General features: G+C 38.9%; 1 protein-coding gene across 11 annotated transcripts in view; it reads left to right on the top strand.

Moving 5' to 3' along the window:
• The window catches only part of ARL6 (ADP ribosylation factor like GTPase 6), a 41718-nt gene that overhangs the window by 5531 nt on the left and 16551 nt on the right, over positions 1-19636 (top strand). For 8 of the 11 annotated variants that reach the window (XM_043538467.1, XM_037906964.2, XM_037906932.2 and 5 more), the window contains 4 exons: positions 1398-1547; positions 4127-4188; positions 11600-11668; positions 15518-15612. In XM_043538467.1, coding sequence (XP_043394402.1) covers positions 1425-1547; positions 4127-4188; positions 11600-11668; positions 15518-15612 — 349 coding nt within the window. In that variant the 5' untranslated portion in view covers positions 1398-1424. Of the gene's footprint in view, positions 1-1397; positions 1548-4126; positions 4189-11599; positions 11669-15517; positions 15613-19636 lie in introns of those variants that run through there. The other 3 variants (XR_005226522.2, XR_005226524.2, XM_043538462.1) reach the window with 1 other exon arrangement.

Here is a 19636-nt window from a genome sequence, read left to right as displayed (position 1 = left end):
TGGTTAGTCTCTAAGGTGCCACAAGTCCTCCTTTTCTATTTGTAAAAGAAATACTACCAATAGCAAATAAGTTAAACTACTTCAGTAGCAACTTAATTAAGACACATGCTGTTGAACATATAGCTACACAATATATTAGTAGAATTCCCAAAGCAGAGTGTTTCAGACACAATACATCATAGAAATTATAAATCTGTTCTAAGTAGACTTTCTACTACATCCACTTCTTGCCATGCATACTTTAAGCTAATGTGGTGGGTAAAATAACTGTAATTTTCTTTTAAATGTGTTTAGAATAATTTAATATTTAAATGTTAGATCTTGGTTTTCATATTGTAAGGTGTTTTTGAGCTAATGGGACTGAATAGTCTTTATCAGCTTTCCTTTCCTCTTTGTCCCAGCCTCCAGAAAGTTTCTTGGTAATCTGAATTCACCGACAGTGTCTGGAACTGAGTTGTGTATAGTTCTGTTCTCTATACAGGGTGAAATTTTTTTTCCTCCTGAAAATTCTTTTGGCATTATGTATGTTTTATTAGAGTGCCACAGACATTCAGTGTCAATAATCACATGTTGAAATTATTCCCTGATTGTAGCTTTCAAGGACTGCCAGTTCTTAATTTTCTATATACAGTATGTCCAAGCAGATGCTGTAAGAGAATTCACAACACAAGCGCCTTTTAGTCCCCCTACTGCTGAACAAAGACAGTTTCTGGGCCTAAGTAACAATTTGGCTTCCCTCTGACAAGTAGCAGTGTGTTTATATTGTCTGGCTACATCTCTGACTAATCCATCATAATCAGTTTCTGTTTACAGTTAACTATTTCCTAATGTACAGTTCTTAATACCAACATAAATAACTCATTTCAGTTATGGTTTCAATTAATCATACTTTATTTACAGTTTTGGTTTCAATAACCTTACAGTAGGTGTGTGAAAAGGCAAATGTTGTTTTGCAAAATTACAACATGAAGATTTTATGATGTAAATTGTGATGACTGGCTGGACTTCTGATAGTTTAAAATATTATATAAATCTCATTGGTGAAGTTTAGTAAAAGATAATGAAGTGCTACAGTCTTGTTGGCATTTGTATTACTAGAATACTTTGACTAATGATTCATTGGCTAGCAATACTGACAAGGACATTGGCTACTTATAACTCTATCTATATAAGCACAATCTACTTTTGTGTCAGGCTTCTTCCCAGTAATCAGCTTACACTCTGTTTACTTTCAGTATTAACCAAACCTGCCGTGACACTGCTTGTATAGGTCTTATTCATATTGTCCTTTTAAAAGCCTGAGGACTTCTGACCCACATGCCTACCTACTGTGCTAGACCTCTGGTATCATAACCATTTTAAATAGAGATTTCCTTTTCCTTTCTTCTGAATCACAGGTGGTCTCTGTGCATTGAATCAGAATCATGGGATTGTTTGATAAGCTAGCAGGATGGCTTGGTCTGAAGAAGAAGGAGGTTCATGTTTTGTGCCTTGGGTTGGACAATAGTGGCAAAACAACTATCATTAATAAACTTAAACCTTCAAATGTAAGTAGCCTTAGTTCACTGCTAACTCTTTATTACCAAATGTTACTGCAAAGTTGATGGAGGGAAAAAAGTGGAGGTCTGTTTATAAGCTTAGAAAATATAATGTATAAAAATATCCACCCCCCCCAAACTAAAGCTTCAGTCAGTTTGCAAACCTCGCTTTATATATATGTGTATACACATATTTTTTAAAATTAGTGTTTAAAAAACAACCACCACCTACTAATATGCCTACCGTCTTCTCAGATCACAGGATAAAGAAGGGTTTATGATGGACGAGATTAAAAGTGGGCTGGGGAAACTGTTTTTATTTTGAAGAAATAAATATTATCATTTGAAACTTTAATGGTTTGGGACAAGTACAGTTTTACTGCAGCTAGCACTTGTCTGTAAACATCATTATCTTTGTCTTAGACTATTATTGATTAAAGATGGTGCTGCATAACTAGGAAATTAAGAATGAGAATGCAAAACTTTTTTATGGTGAATTCAGCATTGGTACTTTCTAAATTAATGGACTGTGACCATCAGATGTACTAATCCATTGATAAAAAGAGAGTATGAGTTCACCATCAATGTCTTGTGTAACTGATTGTGATGAAGGGTACATACTGCTCTTTGATATGGTTTGGTGATGAACTGAATGACTTATGGAGTGACTGTACCATTGAAAACTGGAAACTCTTCCCTGCCTTTTTATTTCCATGCATTCAAGGATTCCGATGGATTATGTGTAGCCTCATGTAACCTTAACTGTCACAAAACATAATTATTTATTTGTTAACATGCTATTATGTATTTAAATGAAGACTGATATCTTAAAGGAGGAGACTTTTTAGCAAAAACATGTCATATCAAGTTGCAATTTATAATGGTACTGAGAGTCTGTTTCTTGCTCCAGTAATTTTGCTTCTGATAAAATGTAATTGGATCTATAAATGTAAACTAGATATCTATAAAATTACTTTTTAGCAGTGCGTAGATGCAAGCTGCCACAACCAGCACATTATTATTTTTCTGGCTTTGTTCTCAAAAGTGATGACCTTGGGATCGTATTAGAACATTTGTTTTTATAATATGCCTCAAAACAGTGCAGTATCCAGAGGATGGGTCAAGTCTTGAAGTTAGTGCTAAGATATGGCAATGATGGGCACAATAGAAAACCCTAAAATAGATAAGCTAATTATATGAGCAAAGCAAGTAGAAACTGTCTTTTCCTGTTTACTTCATCAGTCATATTATGGTCGTTATTGTGAATGTATTGTAAAGTGAAAATATGCGATAACACTATTTTATTAATTTGTTAAAATGTAACAAACTTAATTAGATCAGCGTCCCTGAAAACTACTAATTCTGATAAATGAATTCGTTCACCTGACAAATTGCTCTGAACTGTCAGCTAATCATCAGAGTACAAAGCCAATGAATATATTTCAGGCTGAGCAGTCACCTTGCTGAGAGAGCTTGAGAGAGGCATTTAAAAAAACCTCCCTTTTTTACCTGCCAGCTACAGTTTTGTTCCCCACTGTTTAGTTATGAAATTCAAATAAGTCATCTGTAATTTCTAGTGTAAGATGTACCTTCTATGTTCAGTGCATAGTTGTGACCTCTTAATGATGGAAACTGTTGGCCAAACTACTTCTTGTGGTGGTGAAAATAACTTTTTTTTTATATATATATATAATGGTTTTAAAGATCAATAAACTAAGCCAGTTTTAGTGTATATGTGGGGGAAAGCCAGTTGCTTGTAAACATCTTTTATAAATAAAGTTTTAGAGCCTCTTATTGTCTCAAATAGCTGGACTCTTTGCAACCTTATTTTTTCTGAAAGATTCTGTCATATTGCACCAACTTTCCAGAAAAGTTGCACTGGTAACCAGGCTTTTTGTTGAGCCGTGGTGCTCTATTTTGTCCCAACCTTCCCTTCTTTGGTAAATGTGGTAATTTCTTTGAAGTGCTCTGGTAGTTGACTAAGAACTAGTGCAACATTAGAACCTAAAATTTCAAGCTACTGCTTCCCAACGTAAATAGCTTGTGATAAAGAATATTGGGGCAATATGTCCTCTCTTTCTATTTAAAGGTGTTGAGGTATAATGTACTTCTCTTTGGGTTGAAATTATGACCTCCAGAGGGTAAAAATACTTGGATTCTTTGTACTCTGACCTCATTGGTAACTCTTCAACCCAGAAAGCTATCACTTTCTGTGATAGTATGTTACTTAGCTCTGGTCAGTACGTAATCTGTACATAAACTATAACTTAGTTTGTTGCAAAAGCAAAGGAATTCAGTATTAAGGCTGAAACGTCCTCACTCCCGAGCCTTGGTCATAGGTAATACAAGGTCTCGATTTTTTTGCTAGAAAATCCAAAACTTGGATCTTGAGATAGAGGAAATCCTGGGAAAGTATGTTAAATACCTGCCATGTCCATCCATTCTGTGTTACTCAAATGTTTCCTGAATATTATATATTGCACCAAAATTTTGGGGAATATAAGTAATTTAGAAATGAAGTTACATTTCAGTAGCTGTTTGTAACTTAACATGAGTTTGTTGTAAAACATGAATTTTCTCTCTTTAAGGCTCAAACTCAAGACATAGTTCCAACAATAGGATTCAGTATAGAAAAATTCAAGACATCCAGGTAACACCACTTTTGTGTACACATAGAATCATAGAATATCAGAGTTGGAAGGGATCTCAGGAGGTCATTTAGTCCAACCCCCTGCTCAAAGCAGGACCAATCCCCAGTTTTTCCCCCAGATCCCTAAATGGCGCCCTCAAGGATTGAACTCACAACCCTGGGTTTAGCAGGCCAATGCTCAAACCACTGAGCTGTAACTTTCCCCCTCCCCAAATTAGTCTTTTTCTCTTTCAGCGTGATGTAATCAAATGTGATGATGTGTGGTGATGTAATGAAGTGTCATTTAAGTCACTCGTGTTGCTGTATCACAATATGTTGTATGTACTGGTGCTGCTCTCTAATGTGTGAAGAGGCCAATAATGTTTTGCGGTATCGCATGAGAGACTTGACTTTGATTCCTGGCCTCACTTATAGAATCAGTAGGGCTGGCACTCTACCAATTCAGTGTGTGTAGTCTTTAGGCATGTCTCAAATCACTGAATATTAATCTGTACTAGGTTAAGAAATATCACTGAGATACTTTGAACGGATCTCAGTCTTCTTTTTTTAACTGAAAAATGGTGGCTGTAGCCTTGAAAATATGAAAGTTGCATTGTTTAAAGTCAGGAAAAGAGGGGGGACATCATCAGTTTCAAGAAGGATGGTAGATGGGCAATTGCCTCAACACACCCCACTTGTGTGTCTAAAAAAATAGAAAAAATATGGGAGAATAATGAAAAACCCCTAAATGTAACTTGACAGTATTTTGAAAAAGGTGTGCAGGCAGTCTTGAAAGTAATGTGGCCTATTGGTTGGGAGACCTGCAAGAAATTCATGAGTTTCTTGCTTGAACTTGGATGACTGGGATTGATGGGAGTAATATTTTTAATTGCTTTGGGTCACCTTATATCACCTACAAATCACAGCATCACAGTGCTTTGACCACTGCTAGGAGAGGACAGTATATATCCCTCTGTATTGCTGTCCTTTATCTGCTTTTTGAGTTGGTTAGCAGGGGAGGCAGAGTGGCAATCACATTTTCATACACAACAAGAATGTTTAAAATGCTTTCTTCAGCTCATGAAAGATTTATCTGAGGTTACTGTCAGAACCATTTTCCAGTATGCAAAGGGTTTGTCTACACAGGGACATTATTTTTAAATAAGGTAAGGTGTGGAATTTAAAGCACAATAGCTACTCCAGAATAGCTCCCTGTGTGGCGACTGGTATTCCGGAATAAGAGTGCTTTTTTTTTTTTTTTTCCAGTTTAGCCTAATTCACTTCCAAAGTGGATTAATCCAAATCAGAAAAAAGCACCCTTATTTCGGAAGAAGTCTCCATATAGGGAGCTATTCTTGAGTAGATATTACAGAATAGTTTATTCTGTTTTATACTAGTGAGCAACCTGCAGCTTTGCCACTCGAGTTTCATGGTAAATATGAGAATATGTGTATTGTGCTGGGACAGTTGTGTGGATTTGTGCGGGTGGCGAATAAGGAGTGTGTGTTGCGGGGGAGGGAATGTGTATTTGAGGTTATTGCGTATGCTGATCGTGTTTTTGTGTCTGGGAGTTGTGCTGGGAGATGTGTGTTGATTTGTATAGGTGATAGTTGGGTGCATGGTTGTGGCATTTGGACCATCACTGCAGGCTCCCTCGTACAACAAATGAAATTGTTGCATGCAAATTAGCTGTAAAGAGTGGTGATTGGTTGAGTTATTTCTATCACAGTGGTCTAGAACACTTGGTATAGCATAGATTACTTCTGGGAAAATTTTGCGCATCTACTGATGTGCAAAATTCGTGTGTCCCGCATACATTTTATTTTTTCCTGCAGAAAATACATTTCTGCCCAAGAAGTACTGCAGTTCCACCTTTTGCCCACAAGAGGCCGTTGTGGTGCCAGAACAACCAGCCACATGAATGCAGCTGGCTGTTCTGGCACCATAGCTGCCTCTGGTGGGAACAAGGTGGAACTGCAGCACTTCTTGGGCAGAATATATTTTCCGGGGGGGAGGGAGTTTTGTATTAATATGCCTAGTAAGGAATCTGTCCCAAAAAAAAAAAAAAAAAAAAAAAAAAAAAAAAATATTTGGTCTGTATTGTTACGTACTTGGTGACAGAAATAAATTACCAAAATAAATGAAATTCGCATGGTTTATTTGTCAAAACAACACAATATAAATATACAGAATTTTAAAATATTGTGCACGTAATTATTTGGTGCAGAATTTCCCCAGGAGTAATGTATGCATGCCTTACTGTAGCTATACACTCCGTATATGTAAAAGTCAAAATGGCTGAGAACTTAAATACTGAACTGTAACAGAATGAGATCCAGTGATGATTCAGCCTCATGATATTCTGAACAAAAAAAGCTCTCAACCATGCTTGTAGCTGTTTCCATCACTTTACACTGATTCAACAGACCTGTTAGGCTTCAGAATGACACACACTGACAATTCCTGGAATCTTATTATATAGATAGGTACTATGGTGATGAGCACGGTTTAAGAACCTGAGTTCCTTCCAGCAGTGCATTAAGCAGTGTGACCGCACATCAGTCATGTAGTGTTTGTTCTCTCATCCTCTCCCAGGTGGAGAAGTGTGTGCAGCGGAGTGTCTTGTTTTGGTAGGGCTTTAGGGTTATTGTTTTGGGATTTTTGCTTGAACATATGTGGTGGTGGTGGTTTGTTGTTATGTATGAGAAGGCAAGCACAAAGAAATGCACTTTGTACTTAGAGTGAAAGGTGCTGAGGTTTGTGATGGTCCTTAGTTTATGAAGGATTTCATTCCAGTTTCAGACTGGCCCCTGAGAAAGTTGTCTGCCACACAGACAAGCTTTATTTATTCTTATTGTAGAAAGTTCCCTTGTGCCAGAGGAGTTTAGTTGTTGACCACAGTCAAGTGTAGAGAGCAGAGGACAGCTTTGATGTATTCATGGTGATCTGTGTTGCTGAGAAATGCACTTACTAATCAAAGTTTCCTAAGTGCTGAAGGCTTCATGCCCTAGTGTATCACTATCACATTGTTGTAGTATGGCTGAGAAGTGATGAAGGCATGAATAACAGAGGCCAAATAATCATTCACCAGGATACATTGAAGTCTCCTAATCAACTGAAGCTGATAGAAAACATTCATCACAAATGCAGTTATGTGAGAGCTTAGCATCAACAAGGAATCCAAGAGTTCTTCCAAACCACAGACCAAATTAATGAATTCTCCATAAGCACCTTCAAGCAAAGAAGACTGCATTGTGGCTGCAAATTCCTCAGAATGTTTTCTTCTGCCTACCAGCATCACTTCTGTCTTTCTCAGGTTTATTAAGCTTGAGCCAACTGTTCATCCATTAGCTCTCCAATCACTGGGCTATCTTGGTGACAGTGGTGTGTGTGATACTGTATGATTGAAATGTCACCATTAATATTGCCACTGTTAGACAATTGCAACAAATCTTGTACAAAGCATATCATGCAAGATGTCAATGGAAAAGTTATGATTTGCTGATTATGTTTATATTCATGTATCATTTTTGTATCTGAATTTATAAATATTGACTATATACTGGCATCTTACATAGGGGCTGTATTCCTGGGCACCACCTACCAGATAAGATTTACATCTAGTACTCCTGGGGGGGATTCTGTGTGCCTGCAGAAATTGCGCCCCCCTCCCCGCAGAATTCCTGTGCTTCCAGGCAGAAAATGGCCCGGAAGCAAAGGGAAGCCGCCGGTGGGGATGGGGAGAGTGGATGGAGTGCTGCTGTCCTTTAGCAGGCTTTGGAATTTATTGGAGTATGAGAGTCTTTTTGGTCAAATCAGGACTACTGGTCTATCATGTTGCCTGCGGGCTGGAAGGTCTGTGACCACTGCTTTAAAGAGGCCATGGCCCATCCAGTAGAGTGGCTGGGTTGTGATGACTTCTGTCTTGACATACAGGCCCCAGGTCAGGTCCAGAGTAAACCAGCTGCTTGGATTAGACCTGAGATGACCTGTGAAACTCCTAGGAAGGCAAGTGAGGTGATGAGTTTTGGGGCTTCTGCCTTGTAGCCTTGTTGATTTTGTTGATGTCAAATGATGAGTAGTCTGGGGGTGTTTCAATAAGGTATCTGAGCTCCTTTATGAATCCTTGAATCTGTAGTGGCCTGTAAACTAGCATAAAATCTGTTAGTTTTGTCTCTGGTTTCTAGCATCATGTCTATGAATTTGAATAAAGTTGTCTTTCTTGAGGGACCTCTGCATTTGAGGTTTGCAGAGAAGATTAATACAGTGCTGTCTGCCTTCTTGTCTTGTTCTGTGACATACTGATTATCCTGGAGGAATGGGGTGGACGAGCACAGGACTCCTGGTGTCATCCAGATAGGTCTCAGTGATGCAGCTTTTTTCAGGTGCTTCATCGCTGACATGGTCACATGTTTTGGGTTTGTTTGTTTGTTCTTTGCTATGGCAGATCTTGCAATAATCAGCATCATAGAATATCAGGGTTGGAAGGGACCTCAGGAGGTCATCTAGTCCAACCCCGTGCTCAAAGCAGGACCAATCCCCAATTAAATCATCCCAGCCAGGGCTTTGTCAAGCGTGACCTTAAAAACTTTGAAGGAAGGAGATTCCACCACCTCCCTAGGTAACGCATTCCAATGTTTCACCACCCTCCTAGTGAAAAAGTTTTTCCTAATATCCAACCTAAACCTCCCCCACTGCAACTTGAGACCATTATTTCTCATTCTGTCATCAGCTACCACTGAGAACAGTCTAGATCCATCCTCTTTGGAACCCCCTTTCAGGTAGTTGAAAGCAGCTATCAAATCCCCCCTCATTCTTCTCTTCTGCAGACTAAACAATCCCACTTCCCTCAGCCTCTCCTCATAAGTCATGTGTTCCAGTCCCCTAATCATTTTTGTTGCCCTCTGCTGGACGTTTTCCAATTTTTCCATATCCTTCATGTAGTGTGGAGCCCAAAACTGGACACAGTACTCCGGATGAGGCCTCACCAATGTCAAATGGAGGGGAACGATCACGTCCCTTGATCTGCTGGCAATGCCCCTACTTATACATCCCAAAATGCCATTGGCCTTCTTGGCAACAACGGCAGACTGACTCATATCCAGCTTCTCGTCCACTGTAATCCCTAGGTCCTTTTCTGCAGAACTGCTGCCAGCCATTCAGTCCCTAGTCTGTAGTGGTGCATGGGAATCTTCCGTCCTAAGTGCAGGACTCTGCACTTGTCCTTGTTGAACCTCATCAGATTTCTTTTGGCCCAATCCTCTAATTTGTCTAGGGCCCTCTATATCCTATCCCTACCCTCCAGCATATCTACCTCTCCTCCCAGTTTAGTGTTGTCTGCAAACTTGCTGAGGGTGCAATCCACACCATCCTCAAGATCATTAATGAAGTTATTGAACAAAACTGGCCCTAGGACCGACCCTTGGGGCACTCCACTTGATACCAGCTGCCAACTAGACATGGAGCCATTGATCACTACCCGTTGAGCCCGACAATCTAGGCAGCTTTCTGTCCACCTTGTAGTCCATTCATCCAGCCCATACTTCTTTAACTTGCTGGCAAGAATACTCTGGGAGACCGTGTCAAAAGCTTTGCTAAAGTCAAGGAACAACATGTCCACTGCTTTCCCCTCATCCACAGAGCCAGTTATCTTGTCATAGAAGGCAATTAGATTAGTCAGGCATGACTTGCCCTTGGTGAATCCATGCTAATTGTTCCTGATCACTTTCCTCTCCTCTAAGTGCTTCAGAATTGATTCCTTGAGGACCTGCTCCATGATTTTTCCAGGGACTGAGGTCAGTTTTAGTTTGTGTGGTTTGTGCTGTCTGCTTTTGACCTGTTCCTAGATAATGATCCTGTGCAGTGTATGGGTGATAGATGTCTGGTATCTAGCTTCTTATGTCTGCTCTTCTGTTTTCCTGGGCTGTTCCTCCAAATTTGAACAGTGACAAGTGAAGTGGATTATGTCATGGGATGGTCCAAGTTAAGGAACAGTTGTCTTGTTTGCTAGATGCTAGAGGAAAGGCAGATCTGTTGTATATCTTTTTGGTGCAGCAACCTGCTTGAGTCCTTGGAATGGGTGGAGCTGGAGAAATGTGTTCCTGGAGTAGTGGTGGGTGTGCTGGAAATGTGGTGGCATAACAACAATGCAAATATTATTGCAACCATCATTACTAGGTAGGCTTGAGCCCCACAAGAGAAAACACAATGTAATCAGATATCCATTTTCTCGAAATACATTGTCAGTGTTGTGACACCCCCTGTTGCTTTTACTTGCTTTGGGAGGGAGATGGTACTTCCCATTTAATCATACAGTATCATGTCTGAGTAAGTTATATAGTGGCCTTCTGACCAGCAGGTAGTGGTGAAGGTGAAGAAGCAGGGCTGGGGCTCAGGGATCCTTCTTTGTAAGAGGAGAGCCTTGTTCATGGGGGTGGTTCCTGTGCTGAGGGGCTGGGAGAGCATTCAGAGCTGCACTTTCCCCTTTTAGAAAACCTTCATTTCTATTTCCAAATTTTCAAGAAGTAAAAAGTGACCAGAGGTCCCTCTCCTGCTGCTTCCTGTGGTGCTGGCCATGTGTGGGGCTTGCTGGAGCTGGTCCCTGCTACTGCTACTGTGTCCTGCTGCAGAGTGGGAGGAAAGAGTGGTCAGAGAAGTTAGAGACCTGGCAGTTTCCCTCTGTAGACAATCCCTAATACTGAACTTACAATACAAATACAAATAATGTCAGTAGGCTAGCTTTGCCCACTTTTTACTTAGTTTCATTTATATGGATGATACTTATTTGATTCCACAAGTTGATCAAAATGTTGTTTGGTAACTCTTTCATAAGTGGACTTACAGTTGTGCTTAGTATTTGGGTTAAATGTTGAAGCTACAGTAGATCACTTAACTGCTTGGGGAAACCCTATAGTACTCAAGTTTTGAGCAAATTGAAATATTACCTTGTAAGAATTCTTTCTTGAAGGATAGTTCTTCCCACTGAAGCCAATGAAAGCCATCTGTGCATATTAAAGGCATGCCATGAAATTTAAAAATCACATTTCCATCTGAATTTTATTTACCTACTATTATACCAATGCTGTAATTGATTTATATACAGAAAACACACTTCACTCCCCATTTTTTCAGGTTGTTTACTTTTTGTATTTGACACTACTGTGTGTAGTCAGTTTCCCTGGTTTTTTTTTGCGGGGGGGTCTTTCACACAGCAGAAGGGGAAAAAGAAAACCTTTTTTTAATGGGAAATTGATTGTACAATCACAAAAACTGGCAGGAAGGCTTTGGGGTTTGGTGTCATATCAGAAGTTTTTATTTTGATTTTTTTTTAATTTACTATATTTTAAGTTGATTGTGTTAAAAGTGTTAAAATGTGGAAAATATATTTTTTTTGTTCTATGGGATCTGTACCTCACTCTTTCTTCCTTTTCAGTTTGTCTTTCACAGTGTTTGACATGTCAGGTCAAGGCAGATACAGAAACCTGTGGGAACATTACTACAAGTGAGTAATTTTTTTTATTTTAAAACATTGCTGTTAATAGTAGCTAAATAGATTTTTTTAAAATCTAGACAGATACAACATGTTATAAGAGCTGGGAGTTGATGATGATAGACAAATTTGGACTGGAAATAAGGTGCACATTTTTTAAGTGAGGGTATTTAACCATTGGCACAACAATCGTTGTGGTGGATTCTCCATAACCAGAAAAATTTAAATCAAGATTTGATATTTCTCTAGAAGGTATGCTCTAGTTCAAACAGGAATTAATTCATGGAAGGCCTATAGCCTTTGTTATACAGGAGGTTGAACTAGATGATCACAATGGTTCCATATGGTTTTATAATATACGAAAATTAGAAAGTGTGGTTTTACCAGCCTCTTTGATTATTATTAGTCCTAAAATCTATAATGATGGCTTTATAAGCAGCTTAGATGAGTCCTGAAGGAGTGTGGTTCTTATGCTACTACGGTTACTAAGAATATTGTTCTTAGACAAAGGTTTAAGCAACATCCCACTTCTAAACTAATTGGCTTGGAGTTATCCAGTGCTTTATAATGGTTATGGTAGTCTCATTAAGTATTCTTGTACTGAGACATCAACTTTGTGTTAGTTCTAGGTGTGTGTTTCTAATTAAACCATAATACTTCCTGCAGGTTTATACTGGATTGTTAGTATAAATAATTCAAAACACATCTCACTTAGAACAATAAAACATGGGATGGGGAGCATGTGGAGATAGAAAATAAGGAGATGTATGAACAGAAGGAGATGTATGAACAGTTGGTAACAAGCATATGTATGGGGATTGGTTGTTAGTTCACTGAGGGCAGTGTAGAAAAGGAGAGATTTGAACACTTTATTAAAAAAAAAAAAAAAAAAAAGTTGGGGAATTGGAGGTTAGAGGTTGGATATCTTATCGTTTTCCTGACATTCATATCCACTTTATGGGGCATGGATGAACATAAGATGCTGATTTACTGCTGTTTTTATAGACAATCGTAATGCAAAGTTTCAAAGAAAGAGGCATCTATGTAATTATCAGGGTACTAACAAATTTTATGCCTTTTATCCTATATGTTTGGCAAAAATCAAATAAATGTGCTTAATAAAATTGTGCTGTTTTGGCATATGCCCTATTCTTTAGATTTTTTCCATTTTATTTCTTGCTGATACTAAAATTTAAAACTCTCTTTTAGTGATTTCTATCTTCTAAACTACTCTCAGTTGTTATCATTCATGTGAATATGAAGGCCAATAGTGAGCATGACAAAAGTAACCTGAATTCTCCATTTTGAATGCTTGAATTTTGATGTGTTTATTATGTGATAAACTTTGCTGTATTATTCTTTATTTTTCCTCTTCCTCCTTTTTTTAAAAATTGGAGATTAACATAGAGGGCTTTTCCTACAAAAATTAATTGGCAGTTTGAGAAATTGTCAGGTAGATGGCTATTTTGTAAATTTGCATTAGGGCTGGGATTTTCAAAGCAGCTAAAGGGTGTTAGGTGCAGGATTTGGATGGAATTTGGATGCCAAATTCCCAGAAGCTGCTTTGAAAATTCCAGTCAAAGTCTGTGATAGGACATCACTGTATTAAAAACTGGCATTGAGGTGATCCTCCTATGTGGCAGAAAATCAGTGTGCGCGCAACTGGTTAGTTTTCATTTGTATCATGTCCACAGTTTAAGAGTATAGTTTCTTAGCAGTAACACTGACACTACAGTGCCCCCTAATATCAATATCCTCCCTATCCACTGCAGTTTTTATCTATATGGGATACAGAAAAGCAATATAATAAACTAATAAAGATAAGCAAGACTGCAAGTACAGAAAAATGGCTAAATTAATCTATAGGTCTGACCTAGAACCTGTGCACATAAGTAGGTACTTCCAAATACTTGACACTTGCACTTTTTTCATATCTGGCTTACACCTCTCTCTTCAAGGGTACATAAACAACTTGAAATCTGATTTAATGATTCATGTGGTATCTTGACTCTTGATTATTGTCCCTGTTACTGGTTGGTTTGTTTTTTTTTGTATGTGTCTGTGAGACCTAGGAGAATCTTGTTTCTTTGTAAGTAAATATATGCTATAATTGTAACTTCACTATAGTACTGTTGTACAAACCTGCTGTTAACACTTTATTTGAGTAGTTTTAGATATGCTGGAACTTTCACAACAAATATTAAGCATTTGCTTACAGTTTATTTAGATTTTTATGCAATACACACCAATAAATGTGGGCCTAGTCATGCAATCTTAACTTGGCCAAATTTCCCACTCTCTTTGATTGCAGTGGTAGGCGATCAAGAATTGCAGGATTGGGTTGTATTGTGGAGATGAGAGGGAAGAACATACTGGTAGCTGACCTTCAAGGAAGATTAGGATGCAGAGAAAAAGATTACAAAAATTTAAATAAAATGCAAAACTATGTATGGGGTTTCTTGTATACAGTTCAGAAAATCCATTGATATATTGTTATAAACATTTTCAATTTTCCCTTTATTAGAAAGCAAAAAGTAACTCTCAATATTAAGTCTACAAAGTCACTAGTTGAATTGGCTATGCATACTGAAAGTGTTTCTGCATTCTTCAAGATACTAGTGGTTTAGACCAGAGGTTCTCAAACTGTGGTCCGTGGACCACCAGTGGTCCACAAGCTCTGTTCAGGTGGTCCCCTGGTAGCTCCCTCTAAGGTGAGCGCCTGGGCAGCCACACACAAGAGAATGAAGGGCCATCCACCTAATTAGTGGAGCTGCACAGGCGTGGCTCCACTAATTAGGTGTCTAGACCCTGGAGAAGATGCACGTGTGAGGTGGTGGCCTGGGGGGGGGGCGGGTATGTGGAGGGGGCAGTGGGGTGAGAAGAGGGGGTGGGGGGAATTTGGGATGTGCAGGGCTGTGGCGGCCAGAGAAAGAGGCGACTTTCCCAGCTCCAGGGCTGTGGCTGCCAGTGAGAGACCCCCCCCCTCCTTCCCTGCCTCAGGTCTGTGGCAGCTGTGGCAGGGGAGAGACCCCCCCCCTCCTTCCCAGCCCCAGCTCGGTGGCTGCTACGGTGTGGGGGGGAGAGGGCACGTCCATCGAATTAGAAAGGTAAAACTACTGATACTAAAATGAGTTGTGTGCTTTTATTTGTAAAACAAAAAAAGTTTATTAAGTTTTTTTATATAGCGCTTTTATCCAAAGCGCATTACAATAGTTAGCTAACGGTACAAACAACATTTGGAAAGATCAGGTGATCCGCTGAGACCCTCAGCAATTTTCAAGTGGTCTACAGGAAGAAAAGGTTGAGAACTACTGGTTTAGACGTTGATATCTCTTCCATACTGATTCATCTGTGTAGACCTTTGACACAGTTTAACGACTCTGCATGTACACAGTTGTTAAACTGGTTGTAGATGAGCCAACCACTTGTCTGAGTGGACTCTTAACAAGATTCTTTAGACAAGAAACTAAAAAACTATGACTTGAATGTAATTTTTCAAAACAGTTTTGACAAGGTTTAGCCCTTTTCACGCTGGCTGGCCCCAGCTGTGTCAGCATCCAATATTGCTACGTTGGGTGTTCATGTTTTTCAGCAGAGGAATTGAGCTTTCCTGAAAGATCTGTGTACAACAAACCTTGTGGGCTTAATTTTTATAGCAGAAAAGTTACATTGTTAACCAAAAGGCCAGATTTCAGAAACTGGCCTCGACTCAAAGGTTTCTAGCAAAAATCTTCCCTGAGATTGTAGAAATAACTAGACAGCTCTGCATGGGAGAGGAGTAAAGAAAATATTTTTGAAAGGTTTTTGTTGGTCAAAGTTTCTGAGCGAGCTTACAATTTGCCTCTTTTCTATATTATACAGAGAAGGCCAGGCCATTATTTTTGTCATTGATAGCAGTGATAAATTAAGAATGGTTGTGGCCAAAGAAGAACTTGACACCCTCCTGACTCATCCAGGTGAGAAGACTGTATTTTCATACCATCTCCATATTATGTTGTATTGTTTCAAACATAGAAACTCTTGTTATTGTAGACATTCTGCATTTTAAGTAAATTTCCCTCCATTTTAGCCATTGATAGGAGCTAGAATAAAAGTAAAATGGAATTTGTATAATAAGCCAATATTTACTTCTGTTGAGGCGAATATCAAAACTTAGGACCTGATAAGATTCCTACTGACCTCCATAGGAGCCGGATTGGGCCTTTTTTGATCAAGGTGGAACAGAAGTTAATAGTTGCTTTGAGGGACTGTAAATCATGGCATTTAAAAGCTTGGAATTCATAGACAACGTGTTTGTTTTCATATGCAAAGTCTGAAAAAATTTCCATTTAAGACCATGAATTACTTCAATGTAACTTTTTGCTGTTTGGTTAATGCTGTATCAGACCTCAGTATTGGCCTCTGAAGAGGTAAAAACACTAGAAACTTCTTTTATGACTTTGCAGCCAGGAGTAGTGATAGCTAATGATGCCACAATTTCAACTATCTAAATGGGGAGGGAGATTCATGATTATTTCTAAGGTTACATTTTGAAATAGGTTTTGTGGGGGTTTTCCATGTGTTCCCAGGGGTATTGGAATTAAACCAATTTACTCATGTAATGCGAATGTTCTGACTAATCAAGAGAACAAACCCTATGCAGGAAATTCAAAGTAAAACCCCCCTATATAGCCTAATTTTAGTTCCCAGTCTGGCATATTCTAGCAGCTCAGTGGGGTGTTGATTGCTGGATCTATTACACTGAAAAGTTGTAGGGTAGGATTCTGACAACAGAAGGAAAAGTTGTTTACACACTACCTCTTGGTCTGAAACCAAGTTATTGTGGAAGCTAATGAAGATAAGAATGATTCTGGGGGCTTTATTGGTGTAAAAACAATATGTACAGCTTGGTCAACAAGATTAATGAGTTGATTAGCATCAAAATTGTAGTTGGATCTGTGAGGGCTGATTGGTGAAGAGAAGAGGACCCAAGGACAGGCTCTGTTACAAAAAGGAGACACAGAAAGAACAGTTAGAGGGAGTAGTTGGAGAACAGTACCACAACAGCCAAGAGAGAAGGTCAAGGAGAAGAGTGTGACCCATAATACTGCAGAAAGAGCAAGTTCACTGTACAAATGAATGTAACCTTGTTTCCAGGGATCAAGCTCGTGACCTTCTCCAGGGCACCATTTTCTCATTGGCCCAGGAAAGGGATATCTTGAATTTCTGTCTCACAGCATCATAAAACAAATGTAATAGAAATTGTTTTTTTGCTGTTGTGAATATTCATGGGACTACTGAATTGGTTGATAATGCAAAGGTGTATGCAAGAGTAGCAGCAATAATTCTAGCAGTAATTATAGAAATCATAGAAATGTAGGGCTGGAAAGGAGCTCAAGAGGTTATCTAATCCATTTTCCCCATGCTGTGGCTGAATTAAGTATACCTAGACCATCCTTGACAGTGGTGTTTCTCTAATATGTTGCTGAAAACCTTTGAGTATGGGGATTCTACAAACTCCCTAGGAAACCTGTCCCAGTGCTTAACTAATCTCGTAGTTAGAAAGTTTTTACTAATATCTAACTTAAAACTCTCTTGCTGTAAACTAAGTGATTACTTCTTGCTGTACCCTCCGTGGATATGGAAAACAGTTGATCACCAGCCTCTTTATAACAAGCTTTTGCATATTTGGAGACTATTATCATGTTCCCCCTCAACCTTCTCTTCTCTAGACTAAACATGACCAGTTCTTTCAACTTTTCCTCATAGGTCATGTTTTCTAAATCTCTTACTATTTCTGTAGCTCTCCTCTGGAGTCTGCCCAGTGTGTTTACATCTTTCTTAAAGTGTGGTGCCCAAAACTGGACACTGTACTCCAGCTGAGGCCTCAAAATAGCATTTGCTTTTTTCACAACAGCATTGCACTAACTCATATTCAACTTCAGACCCACTATAATCCACAATGTTTTCTGCAGTACTGCTGCCTTGCTCAAATACAAAATAGGGAATAACTGGCATTTGATTTTTCTTTCCTAAGTGAAGTACTTTGCACTTTATTGAATTTAATCTTGTTGATTTTTAGACCAATTTTCCAATTTATTAAGATCATTTAATTCTTATCCTGTCCTCCTGACTCCTTGCAACCCCTCCTAGTTTGCTGTCCATAGATTTTAAGTGTATTCTCCATTCCGTCCTCCAAATAGTTAATGAAAATACTGAATAGATCCAGACCCAAGACAGATCCCTTGGAACCCCATTTGATGTGTCCTTTCCATTTGCCAGGAAACTGTTTATACTACCGAGTATGCTCTTTCAACCAGTTGTGCATCCACGTTATAATAACTTCATCTAGTTTGCTTATGAGACTGTCCTGTGGCACTGTGTCAAAAGGTTTATTGGGGTCCAGATATATACTGCTCCCTCCTCATCATTATGCTGGTTATCCTGTCAAAGAAGAAAATTAGGGTGGTTTGGCATGATTTGCTCTTGACACATCAGTATTGGCCATTACTTATCACCTTATCCTGTAGGTTTGACTATGCTTGATTAAAGTAGTTTAAGATTGATTCAGTAAATATCTAGATTAGGCTAGTAATATTTACTGTGGCTGTTACTTGGAACAAAACCACTTCTTCCCATGTGCCACTGCAGCAGTTGAGATCAATTGGTGCACTTGAGAATATGTCCCTAGATTTAAATGGAGACTGGTGTCTGGTGATCCCCTAAAAGGTGTCTAGAATTCAAAATCAATATTCCCCTGAAGGTTTGCTAGAAGAGGGTTACATATCTTAGGGTAAGGTATAAGTTCCTGTCTTTCTCTTTTGTCTGGAGTGGTTGGGGAGGAGAGGATGGTAAAGTAAGTTTCATTGTGATGTCTTTATTTTTAAGAGATGCATATTGGTGTGCGCCCTGAGATTACAGTAGCGGGCTGTGTTGTGAAAATGAAAACATTTTTAAAGAAAAATAAATTACTATAATTGGACAACACATACTACAAATAGTGGGGGTTTTAATGATCACTGTTGTCAGTTATATTTTTATTATGACTTTATTGTACAGCAGTTAGGATACTTGATGCTCTCTAAAGGTTTATCTTGCATAGATATCCACTCTTGGGTTACTTGACCTCCAGAACATGCTTCTAAGGGTAAGTCTACGCTACCCGCCGGATCGACAGGTAGCAATCGATATATTGAGGGTCGATTTATCACGTCTAGTCTAGCGCCATGAGAGGCACAAGCAGAGTTGACGGGGGAGTGGCAGCAGTCAACTCACCACCGTGAAGACGCTGCAGTAAGTCGATCTAGGTACGTCGACTTTAGCTACGGTATTCTCATAGCTGAAGTTGTGGACCTTGCATTGACTTCCCCCCTAGTGTAGACCAGGGATAAGATATCTTCGAGTTTTTTCAGAAAATTCAGAAACCTCTTATATAAAATCCAAGGCATCGGGGAGAGAGGGAAGATACCATGGCCTCCGACTATAACAGAGAAGCAGGCATTAACCAGTAGCTACAATGTTCAGATATTTGAAGGTGGCAGAGGAGAATTTCTTCTGTGTTTTTATAGGTATGTTGTAGCTGTATAACTTTGTATCAATATATAAAAAAGCTGATACTATAGAATGGAAGCAAAAGTTGCAAAACAGTTTCAGCCCCAGTGTTTCACAAGTTCATAACTTTCTGAAAAACCACTTCTTGGGCAGATGTTTTCTTTGCATGTTCTCTTGCAAAAGATGAAAGTCTGAGGAAAATACTTTCAGACATTTCTGTTCTGTGCAGGTTAGAAAAATACTTTTTCCATTTTAAAAAAAAAACCAACCTCTTCACACAATTTAAAAATGGCTGATGTTTGAAATGAGGTATATAAAATAATTCCCATAAGAACATCCATAACCAAGTTTTGGGAAAAAAAGATGGATATGAATGATATGAAAGACTAACAACTGTCTACTGTGTACGTGCAGTAGAAAATATTAACACACGGGTATGCTTCTAGATAG

The sequence above is a fragment of the Chelonia mydas genome, chromosome 1 (genome assembly GCF_015237465.2).
Source record: "Chelonia mydas isolate rCheMyd1 chromosome 1, rCheMyd1.pri.v2, whole genome shotgun sequence".
Classification (NCBI taxonomy): Eukaryota; Metazoa; Chordata; order Testudines; family Cheloniidae; genus Chelonia; species Chelonia mydas.
This window is presented reverse-complemented; position numbering and strand designations above follow the sequence as displayed.